At 39.2% G+C, this 17,221-nt stretch overlaps 1 protein-coding gene across 7 annotated transcripts in view; it reads left to right on the forward strand.

Annotated features, from left to right (window-relative positions):
- Positions 1-17,221, forward strand: part of SLC44A5 (solute carrier family 44 member 5) — a 419,902-nt gene that overhangs the window by 333,846 nt on the left and 68,835 nt on the right. For all 7 annotated transcript variants that reach the window (XR_004276315.1, XM_032302977.1, XM_032302974.1 and 4 more), the window contains one exon: positions 15,107-15,191. Coding sequence is in view for 5 of the 7 variants with exons in the window: in XM_032302977.1 (XP_032158868.1) it covers positions 15,107-15,191 (85 nt within the window). In the remaining 2 variants the exon portion in view is untranslated. The remainder of the gene's footprint in view (positions 1-15,106; positions 15,192-17,221) is intronic.

Raw genomic sequence — 17,221 nt, forward strand, 5'->3', positions numbered from 1 at the left:
AGTCCACTGAGTATTTTTGTGTCCATTATTTTAAATTCTCTATTTAAGAGAAGGTATATATATATTATTTCATTACATTTAGTGCTCTAGCTATAATTTTGTCCTCTTATTTGGAACAAGTTCGTCTGTCTCCTTAATTTGTGGAACTCTGTGTCTATTTTTATGTGTTAGGAAAGTCAGCTGTATTTCCTGCTCTTGAAAGTAATGGCCTTATAAAGGGGAGGTCCTGCAGTGCCCTGTCCTGGAATGTTCTCCATTTACCAGAACCTGGCACTTTAGGAATGTCTCTGTGTGTTGGGTGTGCCCTGCTGTGGTGGCTGAGCTGTATTTGCCTTTAGTCCAGTTATCTGCAATGGCTCTCTCCTTGTGGGCAGTGTTGTGCCCTGTGTTAGTGGACTAGTCTGCAGCCATCTTGCACTTGAGTTGAGTCAGACTAAATGTTTGCCAGAGATGCTATAGCACCGAACTGTAAGGTTCTTTCCTCTCTGCTGTCCCTTGAGAAGCTTTTGTTGGTGGGAAGGGCCAGTAGTCAGGCCAGATGTCTGCCCATCCTAACTTTGTGGCCAAATTCAGTCTGGTATGTGTGGTTATCACCCCCTTTCACCTGGGAAGGAGTCACTTTGAAGTTGTGCTGGCATCTCTCAGGGCTGCTTGCACACTGCCAGCCTCATGAGAGAACTTTGAATGGTCTCTCCATGGTTGTATTGGAGGGGGCAAGTCCGCAGGAGAACACAGGGGTGAGGTGCACAGTGTCAGGAAGCTTTGCTCAGGTCTGCTTGGGAGTGGCCCTAGAATAAAGGCTTGGCTGTGGAGAGGCATGTCTGCTGGAGACTGCGAGGGCAGGGTACAGTGTTAGCAAGCGAGGATATCAAGTGTTGGCACTATGTTGGTTAGACACAGGTGTCCCTGTGTCTAAGCTGAGGGGCATTGTAAGGGGAGGAATGACACCTGTCCTCTTTTGTTCTTGGTGAAATCCCCCCAAATCCCTGCCCTTCCAGCCTTCACTCCCAGATTAGTAAACAAATCTCCATCCTGTGTATCCCAAGTGTTTTTCAAACTGCTGCTTCTATACTATACCTTAGTGGGACTATTTGTTGTGCTATCTTTTTAAGGGTGGGGAGTCCGTTTCCTCCTGTCTTCCAGGCTCTCCCAGCTCTTCCAGAGTCCACCCTGATGACTTTTACAGTTCCAGGTATTAAGCCCCAGTGACTGTAAAAACTCACAAAACTCATTCTGTCTGGTTTTCAAAGTCAAATGCTGTGGTGGTTTATCTTCTCCATGCAGATTCTCTATGCCTGGGATACCTGGTTTACTTGCATTGCCCCTCTGGGGACAGTCCTGTGGGTCTGTTTAACTCCTCTCTGTATCTCTGTTCTTCATACCCCCTTCAGGGTGACCTTCTTTACATTTAGCTTTGGAGAATCTGTTCTGCCAATCTTTTGGTCATTTTCTGGATTATTTATACTGATGGGGGTGTTCTCTTGTATCCATGGGATGTGGGGAGCTTAGGGTCTTCTTACTCTTCCATTCTCCTCATTTTTTTCATCTTTAAAGGCTTTATCCTCTATTCCTTTGTAATGTTATAATATTTTTATTTTATGGACAGTCTGCTTGAATTACCTTGAAAATACTGGATTTTCTTTCAAGGTCCATACTATGGACTAAATTATTTTGTTTCATTCAGCATCAGTTTTAGTTTTTTTTTTTTTTAATTTAGTCTTTCTCTTTCATATTCTGATTCCTCCTTACATTTCTGATTCTACTTGATTACCCATTATTATTTTTTAAAAAAATAAGTCACCTGTGTGAATTGGTCCCACAGCTATGTTAGTAAGTCAGCTTTCCTGTGAGACCTCTGCCCTGTAGAAGGTAATGAAGCCATGTTTGCTGTTGTATTTCACTGCAGCATGAGCTGATGGGAAGCTGGCTGTCAGGCATGTGCTTGGGAAAATGCCAGAATATGAAGGCATGTAGGCTGGGACACCAAATTCCATAAAAGCCTTTGCTAACCCCAGAAGGTTCATTCCATAATGGAGGCCTCAATTTTGCATGTTTTTCTTGGATGCTGGAATTCTAAGTGCCGAGATACAGGAAAAACAGAGAGGTGCTGGTTTGTACTATAGCTCTGTACTTTGGTGATCAGCCACATTTTTCATTTTCAACTCCGAATCCAGCATCTCCTGATTTCTAACAGGGAAGTTGTATTTCACCCTTTCCCTTCCCCTCTGTGGTGCATTCATCACTCAACATACTCTCATATGCTTTCCATCTTCCAGAAATTGTTGAACTCTCATACAGTTGTGAACAGATCCTGTCTTTCCCACTTTCAGCTGGTGTGGTGAGGTTTATTCCTTTTTGTACTTCCATTCTTTTATTTCTGTGAGTCTCAGGAAAGAGGAGAGAAGGCTTAAGTGCATGGTACATCATTTTAAACTAGTAGTTTGCAGTTGATTTTACTTTGTTTTTTCTTGATGGAAATACAGTTTGTTAGTTACTCCCTCATTCACTCCCATGGCATTGCTCAGTTGCAACCACCATCCCCAAGGCTGTACCTGAGGAATATGAGGTTCACTGAAGTTTGTTTTTGTTTTCTAAGATTTATTTTAGAAAAAGAGTACATGGTTGGGGGAATTGCAAAGAAAGAGCACAGAACTCAATGTGGGGTTCTGTCCCAGAACCCTGAGATCATGACACTGAACTGAAATCAAGAGTCAGGGGCACCCCATGAGGTTCACTAATGTTTAAAGATATCAGACAGACCAGGGTTGAATGTAGATTTGTACTGGGAATCTAAGGAGGTTTCTTTCTTTCTTTTTCTTTTTTTTTTTTTTTAAGATTTTATTTATTTAACAGACAGAGATCACAACATAAGTAGGCAGAGAGGCAGGCAGAGAGAGAGGAGGAAGCAGGCTCCTTGCTGAGCAGAGAGCCTGATGCGGGGCTCGATCCCAGGACCCCGGGATCATGACCCGAGCCTAAGGCAGAGGCTTTAACCCACTGAACCACCCAGGCCCCCCTCTAAGGAGGTTTCTAAGATGAAACAACATCTTACTCTGGAGTTATTCTCATTCATTCAGCAACACTTAATAAATATCTAGAATGGGCCAAGTACTAGGATAAGTGTTGGAAAAGTGGGATATAAAGGTGAAAGAGGTATAAACCTTACCCTTGACAATAGCATAATCTGGTGAATAACTTGAGTTTTTGTAGCATTTTGCCATTTGTAAATCAATTTTACCTATAGGGGACTCTTGACACTTAGTGATTTACCATTCACAGTTTTAATTACTCCCAAGGAACTCCAATAATGCATGACATGCAATAATTTATTCATTTGCATAGATGCAAATTCAAATCACATGTACCACAAGACTGTGTGGATGATAGGGCTGTTTGTTGAAAGAGCAAAGTTGGCTCTTGTGGAATCATGAAGTACCTGTGTGCATACTATGTGTAAGATTATGGCAATATTCTTGAGGTCTCTGAACTTGATAGAATTATAAACATGAAATGGGTTTATTTTTCCCCCTATCCTTGCCTTGAACAAAGTTCTTTCAAGTCTGTCTTCTTATTTCAAGGTCTCTGGTAGATTCTGTATTTTTCCAGACCCTTTCTGTTGTTAGAGTTTAGTGTCACCCAGTTTAAACTTTGAATCTCTCTTCTTCCAATCCCCCAGCTCAAGTTTGAACTTTGAAAGGGAACTGAGAGAGGAAGAGAGGGCCTGGTCTGCTGTTTCCCTTCTCTTCCCTCTCTTTTGGTTCTGGCTCTTTCATTGTGTTATGAGGGACGGAAGGAGCAGGAGTGTCTGGTCATGGCCCTAGTCCCATGTGGTTGTTGCTACTACAGTTAAGACATGATTAAATAGACATCAACACCTTCTTTGGAGTAAGCATCTAAAAGTTGGCTCTCTCATGGGGATTCTCTGGGGGAAACTCCTTACTAAATAGTACTTCAATTTGAGAGATCAACTCTGGCTTGTCACCCCCCAAACCCCTTCAGCTCCATCTCTGGTGATGCACCTCCTGTCTCTTGGTGTCAGATGAGGTATCACCAGGGAAGTACAAACCCATTTACTTGATTCTACATCCTTCCGTAAGAGGCTACTTCAGGGCTGCCATCTTTCTGTGCCATTGGCTTTTCTAACCCTCTGTGGTCTCTTTGGGTTTCATTTCTCACTTCTAAAATGGGCACAAAGTAAGTCGGCCACAGAAGAGATGTACAATTGAAAATGAGATGCTGGTCTGCCCTTCCTATAGGTACCCTCAGTTTTTATGAGAGGTTCTCTCAGAGCCCTCTGCAATTTGGAATTGGGAAAAAATTCACCCATTCTAGGGAGGAAGAGGGTAGAAATGATGCAAGAATCTAGCCAATATTTATTGTGGAGAGCTTTCTTTATTTTTACATTTGGATCCTACTTGGCAATTCTGAGTCAACAATCTATTATACATTCTGCTGTGTATGCAGTTACATTAATTAATGGGGACAACAAATGCTTAATGTTTAGGGCTGTGTTTCTCAAGGTATGGTTTATAAACCACTAGTATCTAAATCTGGGAAGGAAGTGGAGGGAAGACGGCAGAACAATAGGGCCCTTGTTTCATCTGGTCCCTTGAATTCAGCTAGATATCTATCAAATCATTCTGTATGCCTGAAAACTCAACCTGAGATCTAAGAAAAGAATGGCTGCAATTCTACAAATAGAAAATCGCCACTTTCTGCAAAGAGAAGTATAGAGGTGTGGAGAAGTTAATCTTAACCATCATATTGGAAGAAAAACTGTAGGGGGAGGGAGCCTCTGTAAACTGACAACTGGAAAGTGATATAGCAGCAGAGCATAAAATCGGAACTTTTGGAAGTCTTCTCAGGTGAGTGACATCTCTGCCTAAAAGGTGTTCAGATGGTGAAGTGGGGCAGAAAGATAGGTAGGACAGTGTGGTCTCAGGATCCCCAGGGTCACAGAAAGAATGGGGGTGCCTGAGTGCAGCAGAGTTCCCAAGCATTGGAGCAGGAAACCAGCTATCATTAGCAAGCCCCAGAGTGGCCTCTCAACTAGGTGGGAGGCCAGTCCTGGGAGAAGTGATTACCTGCTTTTCCCTGAGAGTACACTGAAGAGTGGGGGCCACAACCATTCAGCCCAGGGGCTCTGGAGATAGGGTTGCCACCATTTTTTTTCCCAATCTAAAATGGCATGAAAAGCCTTCAGGGAACAAAAGCCACTTAGAGCAACCCAGAGCAACTTATACTGAGCCCAGCCCCCTGGCAGGGGGTGGTGTAAGTCTGCCCAGGAAAAGACACCTGAGAATCAGCACAGCAGGCTCCTCCCATGGAAGATCAGCAGAAATATCAGGTGAATACAAAGTTTATGGATCACACAGAACTGAAAAGCTCCTGCAGTAGGGGAAAATAGTATATAGAATTTGAAGGTTTTATTCTTATAGTTCCTTAATCTTTTAATTTAAAATTTTCTTTTTCTTTTGTTTTTCTGTCTTTCCCTTCCTTTAATTTCTTTGCAGTGTAAAAGAATTCATTGTTTATGCACCACACCCAGTGCTCCAGCAATACACGCCCTCCATAATACCCACCATCAGGCTCCCCCAACCTCCCACCCCCCACCCCTTCAAAACCCTCAGATTGTTTTTCAGAGTCCATAGTCTCTCATGGTTCATCTCTGCCTCTAATTTCCCTCAACTCCCTTCTCCTCTCCATCTCCCCATATCCTTTCTATTATTTCTTATGCTCCACAAATAAGTGAAACCATATGATAATTGATTCTCTCTGCTTGACTTATTTCACTCAGCATAATCTCTTCCAGTACCATCCATGTTGCTACAAAAGTTGGGTATTCATCCTTTCTGATGGAGGCATAATACTCCGTACTGTATATGGACCACATCTTCCTTATCCATTCATCTGTTGAAGGGCGTCTTGGTTCTTTCCACAGTTTGGTGACCGCAGCCATTGCTGCTATGAACGTTGGGGTACAGATGGACCTTCTTTTCACTACATCTATATCTTTGGGGTAAATACCCAGTAGTGCAATTGCAGGGTTATAGGGAAGCTCTATTTTTAATTTCTTAAGGAATCTCCACACGGTTCTCCAAAGTGGCTGCACCAACTTGCCTTCCCACCAACAGTGTAAGAGGTTTCCCCTTTTTCCACATCCCTTCCAACAGTTGTTGTTTCCTGGCTTGCTAATTTTGGCCATTCTAACTGGGTGTAAGGTGGTATGTCAATGTGGTTTTGATTCTTATCTCTCTGATGGCTAATGATGATGAACATTTTTTCATTTGCATTAGCCATTTGGATGTCTTGATTGGAGAGGTGTCTGTTCATGTCTTCTGCCCATTTCTTGACATGATTATCTGTTTTGTGTGTGTTGAGTTTGAGAAGTTCTTTATAGATCCTGGATATCAACCTTTTGTCTGTACTGTCATTTGCAAATATCTTCTCCCATTCCATGGATTGCCTCTTTGTTTTGTTGACTGTTTCCTTTGATGTGCAGAAGCTTTTGATTTTGATGAAGTCCCAAAAGTTCATTTTTGCTTTTCTTTCCTTTGCCTTTGGAGACATATCTTGAAAGAAGTGGCTGATATCGAAGAGGTTACTGCCTATGTTCTCCTCTAGGATTCTGATGGATTCCTGTCTCACATTGAGGTCTTTTATCCATTTTGAGTTTATCTTTGTATACAGTGTAAGAGAATGGTCGAGTTTCATTCTTCTACATATAGCTGTCCAATTTTCCCAGCACCATTTATTGAAGAGACTGTCTTTTTTCCACTGTATATTTTTTCCTGTTTTGTCAAAGATTATTTGACCACAGAGTTGAGGGTACATATCTGGGTTCTTTACTCTGTTTCACTGGTCTATGTGTCTGTTTTTATGCCAGTACCGTGCTGCCTTGGTGATCACAGCTTTGTAGTAAAGCGAGAAATCAGATAATGTGATACTGCCAGTTTAGTTTTTGTTTTTCAAAATTTTCTTAGCAATTTCGGGTCTCTTCTGATTCCATACAAATTTTAGGATTATTTGCTCCAGCTCTTTGAAAAATACCAGTGGAATTTTAATCGGAATGGCATTAAAAGTATAAGGTTTCTCTAGGCAGTATAGACATTTTAACAGTGTTTATTCTTCCGATCCAAGAGCATAGAATGGTCTTCCATCTTTCTGTGTCTTCTTCAATTTCTTCATGAGTGTTCTGTAGTTCTTTGAGTATAGATCCTTTACCTCTTTCATTAGGTTTATTCCCAGGCATCTTATGGTTCTTGGTGCTATAGTAAATGGAATCATTCTCTAATTTCCCTTTCTATTTTTTCATTGTTAGTATATAAGAAAGCAACTGATTTCTGTACATTGACTTTGTATCCTGCCACATTACTGAATTGCTGTATGAGTTCTAGTAGTTTGGGGGTGGAGTCTTTTGGGTTTTCCATATAAAGTATCATGTCACCTGCAAAGAGAGAGAGTTTGACTTCTTCATTGCCAATCTGGATACCTTTATTTCTCTTTGTTGTCTGATTATTGTTGCTAGGACTTTTAATACTATGTCGAACAAGAGTGGTGAGAGGGGGCATCCTTGTCGTGTCCCTGATCTCAACGGGAAGGCTGTGAGCTTTTTCCCATTGAGGATGATATTTGCTGTGGGTTTTTCATAGATAGATTTTATGAAGTTGAGGAATGTTCCCTCTATCCCTATACTTTGGAGCGTTTTAATCAGGAACGGATGCTGGATTTTGTCAAATGCTTTTTCTGCATCAACTGTGAGGACCATGTGGTTCTTCTCTCTCCTCTTATTGATTTGTTCTATCACATTGATTGATTTGTGAATGTTCAACCATCCTTGCAACCCAGGGATAAATCCCACCTGGTCATGGTGGATAATCTTTTTAATGTGCTGTTGGATCCTATTAGCTAGTATCTTGTTGAGAATCTTAGCATCCATATTCATCAGGGATATTGGTCTGAAATTCTCCTTTTTGGTAGGGTCTTTGCCTGGTTTGGGGATCAGGGTAATCCTGGCTTCATAAAAAGACTCTGGAAATTTTCCTTCTGCTTCAATTTTTGGAAACACCTTCAGGAGAATGGGTGTTATTTCTTCTATGAAAGTTTGGTGGCATTCCCCAGGGAATCCATCAGGTCCTGCGCTCTTGTTTTTTGGGAGGTTTTTGATCACTGCTTCAATCTCGTTACTAGATATCGGTCTATTCAGGTTGTCAGTTTTCTTCCTGGTTCAATTTTGGAAGTTTATAGTTTTCCAGGAATGCATCCATTTTATCTAGGTTGCTTAACTTATTGACATATAACTGTTGATAATAACTTCTGATGATTGTTTCTATCTCCTTGGTGTTGGTTGTGAGCTCTCCCTTTTCATTCATAATTGTATTAATTTGGGCCTTCTCTCTTTTCTTTTGGTTAATTTGGCCAATGATTTATCAATCTTATTGATTCTTTCAAAAAACCAGCTTCTAGTTTCGTTGATGTGTTCTACTCTATTTCTAGTTTCTATCTCATTGATCTCTGCTCTAATCTTGATTATCTTCCTCCTTGTGTGTGGAGTTGGCTTAATTTGTTGTTGATTCTCCAGTTCTTTAAGGTATAGAGACAGCTGGTGTATTCTGGAATTTTCAATTTTTTTGAGGGAGGCTTGGATGGCTATGTATTTCCCCCTTAGGACTGCCTTTGCTGTATCCCATAGGTTTGGGACCAAAGTTTATTCATTCTCATTGGTTTCCATGAATTGTTTAAGTTCTTCTTTGATTTCCTGGTTGATCCATGCATTCTTAAGCAAGGTGGCATTTAGCTTCCAGGTATTTGAGTGCCTTCCAAACTTTTCCTTGTGGCTGAGCGCCAGTTTCAAAGCCCTGTGATCTGAGAAAATGCAGGGAATAATCTCAATCCTTTGGTATCGATTGAGCCCTGATTTGTGATCCAGTACGTGGTCTATTCTGGAGAAGGTTCCATGTTCTCTTGAGAGGAATGAGTATTCTGTTGTTTTAGGGTGGAATGTTCTGTATGTACCTATGAGGTCCGTCTGGTCCAATGTGTCATTCAATGCTCTTGTTTCTTTATTGATTTTCTGCTTCGATGATCTGTCTGTTACTGAGAGTGGTGTGTTAAGATCCCCTACTATTAATGTATTCATATCAATATGGCTCTTTATCTTGATTAACAGTTGTCTTATGTAGTTGGCTGCTTCCATATTGGGGGCATAAATAATTACAATTGTTAGATCTTCTTGGTGGATAGACCCTTTAAGAATGATGTAGTGTCCTTCTGTATCTCTGAATATAGTCTTTAGTTTAAAATCTAATTTACCTGATATGAGAATCACTACCCCAGCCTTCTTTTGAGGCCCATTGGCATGAAAGATGCTTCTCCATCCCTTCACTTTCAGTCTGGGTGTATATTTAGGTTTGAAATGTGTCTCTTGTAGACAACATATGGATGGGTCCTGTCATTTTATGCAATCTGCAGCCCTGTGTCATTTTATGGGCACATTTAGGCCATTCACATTGAGAGTGATTATTGAGAGATAAATTTTTATTGACACCTTGTTACCTGTGAAGTCTTTCTTTCTATACATTGCCTCCATATATTTCTGTTCAATGATATTCTTAGAATTTTTCCTCTTTTATAGAACCCCCCTTAATATTTCCTGCAATGTTGGCTTGGTGGTCACATACTCCTTTAAACCTTGCTGGTCTTGAAAGCTGTTTATCTCTTCATCCATTTTGAATGTCAGTCTTACTGGATAAAGTATTCTTGGCTGCATGTTCTTCTCATTTAGTGCCCTGAATACGTCTTGCCAGCCCTTTCTCTGTTTTTCCTTTTCAACTAGCTTCTTTTTTCAACTCCTTATGTCTTTTTTCAATTTTCATTTTTACATATACATTTTATAAATATATTCTTAATTTCTGGCTTCTTTTCACTGTATTCAATTTTGTGCGTGCGTGTGTGTGTATTTTCTTTCTTTTTCTTCCTTTCTTTCTTTCTGTCTTTCTTTACAGTTTTGGGATCAGGTGTCTTCTAACAAACAGACAAAAGTATATCCAGGACCATGGGTATCACCTTGTTCTACCTGTTTGATTATAGTCTCTACTCCCACCTTTTTTTCTTTTCTTTTTTGGTTTTTAATCTCTTCTGATTTGCCTAGTGTATATTTTACTGGGGTCATGGTTGATATTTTTATTTTTTATTTCTTTTTTGTTCTCTTGTTCATCTATTCCTTCTCTAGACAAAATGAGCAGAAGGAAAAATTCCCAGAAAAGAAGAACAAGAAGAAGTAATCACTGTAATAGACTTAATAAATATGGATATTGTTAACATAACAGAGCAGAATTAAGAACAATGATTATAAGGACACTAGCTGGGCTTTAAAAAAGCACAGAAGACATAAGAGAATCCCTTTCTGGAGAAATAAAAGAATTAAGCCTTAATCAGATTGAAAAGGTTGATGCTGAGATGCAATCAACAATGGAGGCTCTTACTGCTATGATAAATAAGGCAGAAGAGAGAATAAGTGATATAGAAGATAAAATTTTGGAGAATAAAGAACCTGAGCAAAAGAGAGATAACCAAATACTGGACCATGAGGTCAGGATTCAAGAGATCAGTGATAATATAAAGCAAAACAGGATTAGAATTATTGGTATTCCAGAGGAAGAAGAAAGAGAGGGGCAGAAGGTAGGTATCTTTGAGCAAATTATAGCTGAGAACATCTCTAATCTGGGGAAGGATATAGGCATTTACATCCAGGAGGCACAGAGAATCTCACTTAAAATCAATAAATTTAGATCAGCACCCTGACAAATAACAGTGAGGCTTGCAAATTTCAGAGATAAAGAGAAAATCCTGAAAGTAGTTTGAGACAAGAGGTCCTTAACATACTAGGGTAGAAACATTACACCAGCAAAAAACTTATCCACAGATATCAGGCAGGCTAGAAAGGGCTGACATGACATGTTCAGGGTACTAAATGAGACAAATATAAAGCCAAGAATACTTTATACAGCAAGGCTGTCATTCAGAATGGAAGGATAGCTAAAGAGCTTCTAGGACAAACAGAAACTAAAAGAATTTGTGATCATTAAACCAGCCCTGTAAGAAATATTAGAAGGGACCTCTCAAGTGAAGAGAGAGCCCAGAATTAACATTGACCAGAAAGAAACAGAGGCAATACACAGAAGCAGTGATTTTACAGGTAATACAATGGCACTAAATTCATATATTTCAATAGTTACTCTGAATGTAAATGGGCTAAATGCTCCAATCAAAAAACACAGGGTATTAGACTGAATAAAAAAGCAAAACCCATTGATATGCTGTCTGTAGGAGACTCATTTTAGACCTGAAGACCCCTCCAGACTGAAAGAGAGTGGAGAATGACTCATTATGCTAATGGACATCAAAAGAAAGCTAAGGTTGCAATCCTAATGTCAGACTAGATTTTAAACCAAAGACTGTCATAAGGGATAAAGAGGGATACTATATCATACTTAAAGTGTCTATCCAACAAGAAGATCTAATAATTATAAATATTTATGTGCCCAACATATGAGCAGCCAATTCTATCAACCAATTAATAACAAAATTAAGCACATTGATAATAATACAATAATAGTAGGGTATTTTAACACCCCACAGATCATCTAAGCAGATTAACAAGGAAACAAGGGCTTTGAATGACACACTGGACCAGATGGACTTCACAGATATATACAGAGCATTCCATCCTAAAGCAACAGAATACACATTCTTTATGAGGGCACATGGAACATTCTCCAGAATAGATCACATACTGGGTCACAAATCAGGTCTCAACAGGTAATGAAAGATTGAGATTATTCCTTGCATATTTTTTTTTTTTAAAGATTTTATTTATTTATTTGACAGACAGAGATCACAAGTAGGCAGAGAGGCAGGCAGAGAGAGAGGAGAAAGCAGGCTCCCTGCTGAGCAGAGAGCCCGATGTGGGACTCGATCCCAGGACCCTGAGATCATGACCTGAGCCGAAGGCAGCGGCTTAACCCACTGAGCCACCCAGGCGCCCTATTCCTTGCATATTTTTAAGCCACAGGGCTTTGAAACATGAATTCAATCACAAGAGGAAATTTGGGAGGAACTCAAATACTTGGAGGTTAAAGTACATCCTATCAAAGAATGCATGGATCAACCAGGAAATTAAAGAAGAATTTTAAAAATTCATGGAAACAAGTGAAAATTAAAAAACAAACAAACAAACAAACAAAAACAACCCTGTTCAAAATCGCTGGGATACTGTAAAGGTGGTCCAAAGTGAGGAAGTACATAGCAATACAAGCCTTTCTCAAGAAATTAGAAAAGTATGAAATACACAAGCTAACCTTACACCTAAAGGAGCTGGAGAAAGAACAGCAAATAGGGCCTAAAACTAGCCAGAGATGAGAAATAATAAAGATTAGAACAGAAATCAATCAAATTAAAACCAAAGGAGCAGTAGAACAGAAGAACAGTAGAAGCTGGTTTTTTGAAAGAATTAATAAGATTGATAAACCTCTAGCCAGACTTATCAAAAAGAAAAAAAAAAGCCCAAATTAATAAAATCATGAATGGAAGAGGAGAAATCATGACCAACACCAAGGAAATAGACAATTATAAGAACATATTATGAACAACTATACACCCAAAAACTAGGAAACCTGGAAGAAATGGGTGTATTCCTAGAGATGTATAAACTACCAAAACTGAACCAGGAAGAAACAGAAAACATGAGCAGACCCATAACTAGTAAGGAAATTGAAGCAGTAATAAAAAAGTCTCCCAGCAAACAAGAGGCCAGGGCCAGATGGCTTCCCAGGGGAATTCTACCAAGCATTTAAAGAAGACTTAATACCCATTATTCTGAAGCTTTTTCAAAAAAACAGAAATGGAAAGACAACTTCCAAATTCTATGAGGTCAGTATTACCCTGATCCCAAAACCAAAGACCCCACCAAAAAGAATTACAGACATGTCCCTGATGAACATGGATGCCAAAATATTCACCAAGATACTAGCCCATAGGATCCAACAGTACATTAAAAGGTCCTGGTCACCAAGACCAAGAGAGATTTATTCCTGGGCTGCAAGTGTGGTTCAACATCTGCAAATCAATCAGAGTGGTATGCTACATTAATATTAAGTAATATAGATATTTGTAAATGACAAATCAAATAATTGATTTGCAAATCAACTTTCAAATGACAAATCAGATAAAGGGCTAGTATCCAAGATCTATAAAGAACTTATCAAACTCAACACCAAAAGAACAAATCTATCAAGAAATGGGCAGAAGGCTGAACAGACATTTCTTCAAAGAAGACCTACAAATAGCCAACAGACACATGAAAAAATGTTCAACATGATTTGGCATCAGGGAATAACAAATCAAAACCACAATGAGATACTACCTCACACATACTGGGTCACACTCAGAATGGCTAAAACTAAGTCAGGAAACAACAAATGTTGTCAAGGATGTGGAGAAAGGGGGACCCTCTTACATTGTTGGTGGGAATGCATGCTGGTACAGCCACTCTGGAAAACAGTATGGATGTTTCTCAAGAAGTTAAAAATAGGTCTGCCTGAGACACAGCAATTGCACTACGAGGTACTTACCCCAGAGATACAAATGTAGTGATCTGAAGGGGCACATGTACCCCAATTTTATAGAAGTCCACAATAGCTGAACTATGGAAAGGGCTGAGAATGTCCATTGACAGATGATTGGATAAAGAAAGATGTGGTGTATACGTATACATGCACACACACGTGCACGCGCACACACACACACACACACACACACACTCACAGAGGAATATTACTCAGCCATCAGAAAGGATGAATACCACCATTTACATGATGTGGTTGGAACTGGAGGGTGTTAGGCTGAGTGAAGTAAGTCAAAGAAAAGACAATTATATGGTTTCGTTCATATGTGGAATATAAGAAAGAGCATAAAGGATCATAGAGGAAGTGAAGAAAAACTGAATGGGAAGTAATCAAAGGGAGAAAAACTATGAGAGACTCTAAACTATAGGAAACAAACTGAGGGTTGCTGGAGGGAAGGGGGTGAGGGATGAGCTAACTAGGTGTTGGGCATTAGGGAGGGCGCGTGTTGTGATGAGTACTGGGTGTTACAACTGATGAATTATTGAACTCTACATCTGAAATTAATGATATATTATATGTTGGCTATTCAAATTTACATAAAAGTAATTAAAAGAATAAATCCACTGGGGAGAATAGGGGGAAAAATGTGAATTCCAAAATTCTCAAGAGTTGAGGAAGAGTCAGGAATCATGATTTTCAACAAAGATTTCAAATTTTAGAAATACATATTGGAGTTGGACAGCCACTTGTCTTGAGTTCACTACATATTCTCTTACGTCCTTCCAAAACAACTGTGAAGTTGGTAGGGCTGGTATTATCCCCCATTGTACAGATGAAATTGAGATTCAAAAGAGAATCATGGATTGCTAAATGGCAGATTACTACTACACTCAATGCTAGTGATAGTGAATATCACCCTGCCTCATTATTATGCTACTGCCCACAATTTCAAACAGAACATCTCACTGAATTTATTTATCTTTTTTTAGTTTACCAAAGTGATACCTTTATTTTAGAAAATCCATAAAGGCACAAAAATTAACTAAACATATTATCCTGCTATTCATATATATTAATTTGTTTCTACATATGTTTTATCTGTTTTTGAAAAACTAAAATCTAATTATATTTTAATACTTTTTAGTGACCTGCTTCCTAAAATTAATGTATTGTGAATTTACGCATCTGTTAAACATTTTCTTCAATATTATTTTCAATGGTAATATAGTCTTCCTTGTGGATATAAAATTCTGTAACTAATCTACTGTTGATGGACAATTTCATTATTTCAATTTTTAATTATTACAAGAAGTTTTGAATGTTAGGCAGCTTAAAGGGGAGTTGTGGACTATATTGTAGCTATCTGGGGAAAATGAAGCCAAATTTTAAAGGTCATTATATTAAAGGTGTACAGGGTCTGAAATGATATAGACTATTTCCACCATTACTAAAAAGATTATTTTATGCTGTTTTCTTAACAGGAACAAGACCATTTTGTTTTACTTTAACTTGTTCAGCTGTACCAGTCCTTCTGTGGTGGTAAACCTACAGTGCCCTACTACACAGGTAAGGCAGAAAATGTGTTTCAATTTTGAACATTCTTGGATAAAAGAATAAACAATTCCATTTGAATCCTGAGTGTGTATAGTTAATGATAAATTTATGGAAGATGGGAAGACATAAGCATGAGCACATGTTTGTTCATATACCATCAAAATAAGGCAGGATTAATTATTGTAGTATCACTAAAGATTTTCTTTGACCACGTAATTTTATAAAATGAACAAACTGCTGTCCTGAGAAGTGGCATTTTTTTCTCAAGGTCAGTATTAGGAAGAGCAAAGCTAGCTAGTATAATGAATAAACTTGAGTTTCTTAAGTGTCTTAACACAATAAAGCTTATTTCTGGTCATGTTACAGTATAAGGCTAGTGTTTGTGGTCAGTAGGCAGCTCTTCTCCAAGCTCCTTTCACCTGGTCACTCTGCCTTAAGACCTTATCATCTGTATCTACCTGCCAGAAGGAAACATAAGACAAATAAGCATCCCTTCTGTTTTTTAATTTTTTATTTTTTATTAACATATAATGTATTATTAGCCCCAGGGGTACAGGTCTGTGAATTGCCGGGTTTACACACATCACCGTACTCACCATAGCACATACCTTCCCCAGTGTCCATAACCCAACCACCGTCTCCCTGCCTCCCTCCCCCCAGCAACCCTCAGTTTGTTTTGTAAGAATAAGAGTCTCTTATGGTTAGTCTCCCTCCCGATCCCATCTTATTTCATTTATTCCCTTCCTACCTCCAACCCCCCAACGCTGCCTCTCAACTTCCTCATATCAGGGAGATCATATGATAACTGTCTTTCTCTGATTGACTTATTTCATTAAGCATAATACCCTCTAGTTTCCATCCACGTTGTCGCAAATGGCAAGATTTCATTTCCTTTGATGGCTGTGTAGTATCCCATTGTATATATATATACCTCTTCTTTATCTATTCATCTGTTGATGGACATCTAGGTTCTTTCCATAATTTGGCTATTGTGGACATTGCTGCTATAAACATTTAGGTACACGTGCCCCTTCGGATCACTATGTTTGTATCTTTAGGGTAAATACCCAGTAGTGCAATTGCTGGGTCATAAGGTAGCTCTATTTTCAACTTTTTGAGGAACCTCCATGCTGTTTTCCAGAGTGGCTGCACCAGCTTGTATTCCCACCAACAGTGTAGGAGGGTTCCCCTTTCTCTGCATCCTTGCCAGCATTTATAATTTCCTGACTTGTTAATTTTAGCCATTCTGACTGGTGTGAGGTGGTATCTCATTGTGGTTTTGATTTGTATATCACTGATGCCAAGTGATGTGGAACACTTTTTCATGTGTCTGTTGGCCATCTGGATGTCTTCTTTGCAGAAATGTCTGTTCATGTCCTCTGCCCATTTCTTGATTGGATTATTTGTTCTTTGGGTGTTGAGTTTGATAAGTTCTTTATAGATTTTGAATACTAGTCCTTTATCTGATATGTCGTTTGCAAAGATCTTCTCCCATTCTGTCAGTTGTCTTTTGGTTTTGTTAACTGTTTCCTTTGCTGTGCAGAAGCTTTGGATCCTGATGAAGTCCCAGTAGTTCATTTTTGCCCTTGCTTCCCTTGCCTTTGGCATTGTTCCTAGGAAGAAGTTGCTGTGACTGAGGTGGAAGAGGTTGCTGCATGTGTTGTCCTCAAGGATTTTGATGGATTCCTTTCTCACATTGAGGTCCTTCATCCATTTTGAGTCAATTTTTGTGTGTAGTGTAAGGAAATGGTCCAGTTTCATTCTTCTCCATGTGGCTGTCCAATTTTCCCAAGACCATTTGTTGCAGAGACTCTCTTTTTTCCATTGGACATTCTTTCCTGCTTTGTCAAAGATTAGTTGACCACATAGTTGAGGGTCTATTTCTGGGCTTTCTATTTCTGTTCCATTGATCTATGTGTCTGTTTTAATGCCAGTACATACTGTCTTGATGATGACAGCTTTGTAATAGAGTTTGAAGTCTGGAATTGTGATGCCACCAACTTTGGCTTGCTTTTTCAACATTCCTCCGGCTATTTGAGCAT

This window comes from Mustela erminea, chromosome 10 (genome assembly GCF_009829155.1).
Source record: "Mustela erminea isolate mMusErm1 chromosome 10, mMusErm1.Pri, whole genome shotgun sequence".
NCBI classification, from domain to species: Eukaryota; Metazoa; Chordata; class Mammalia; order Carnivora; family Mustelidae; genus Mustela; species Mustela erminea.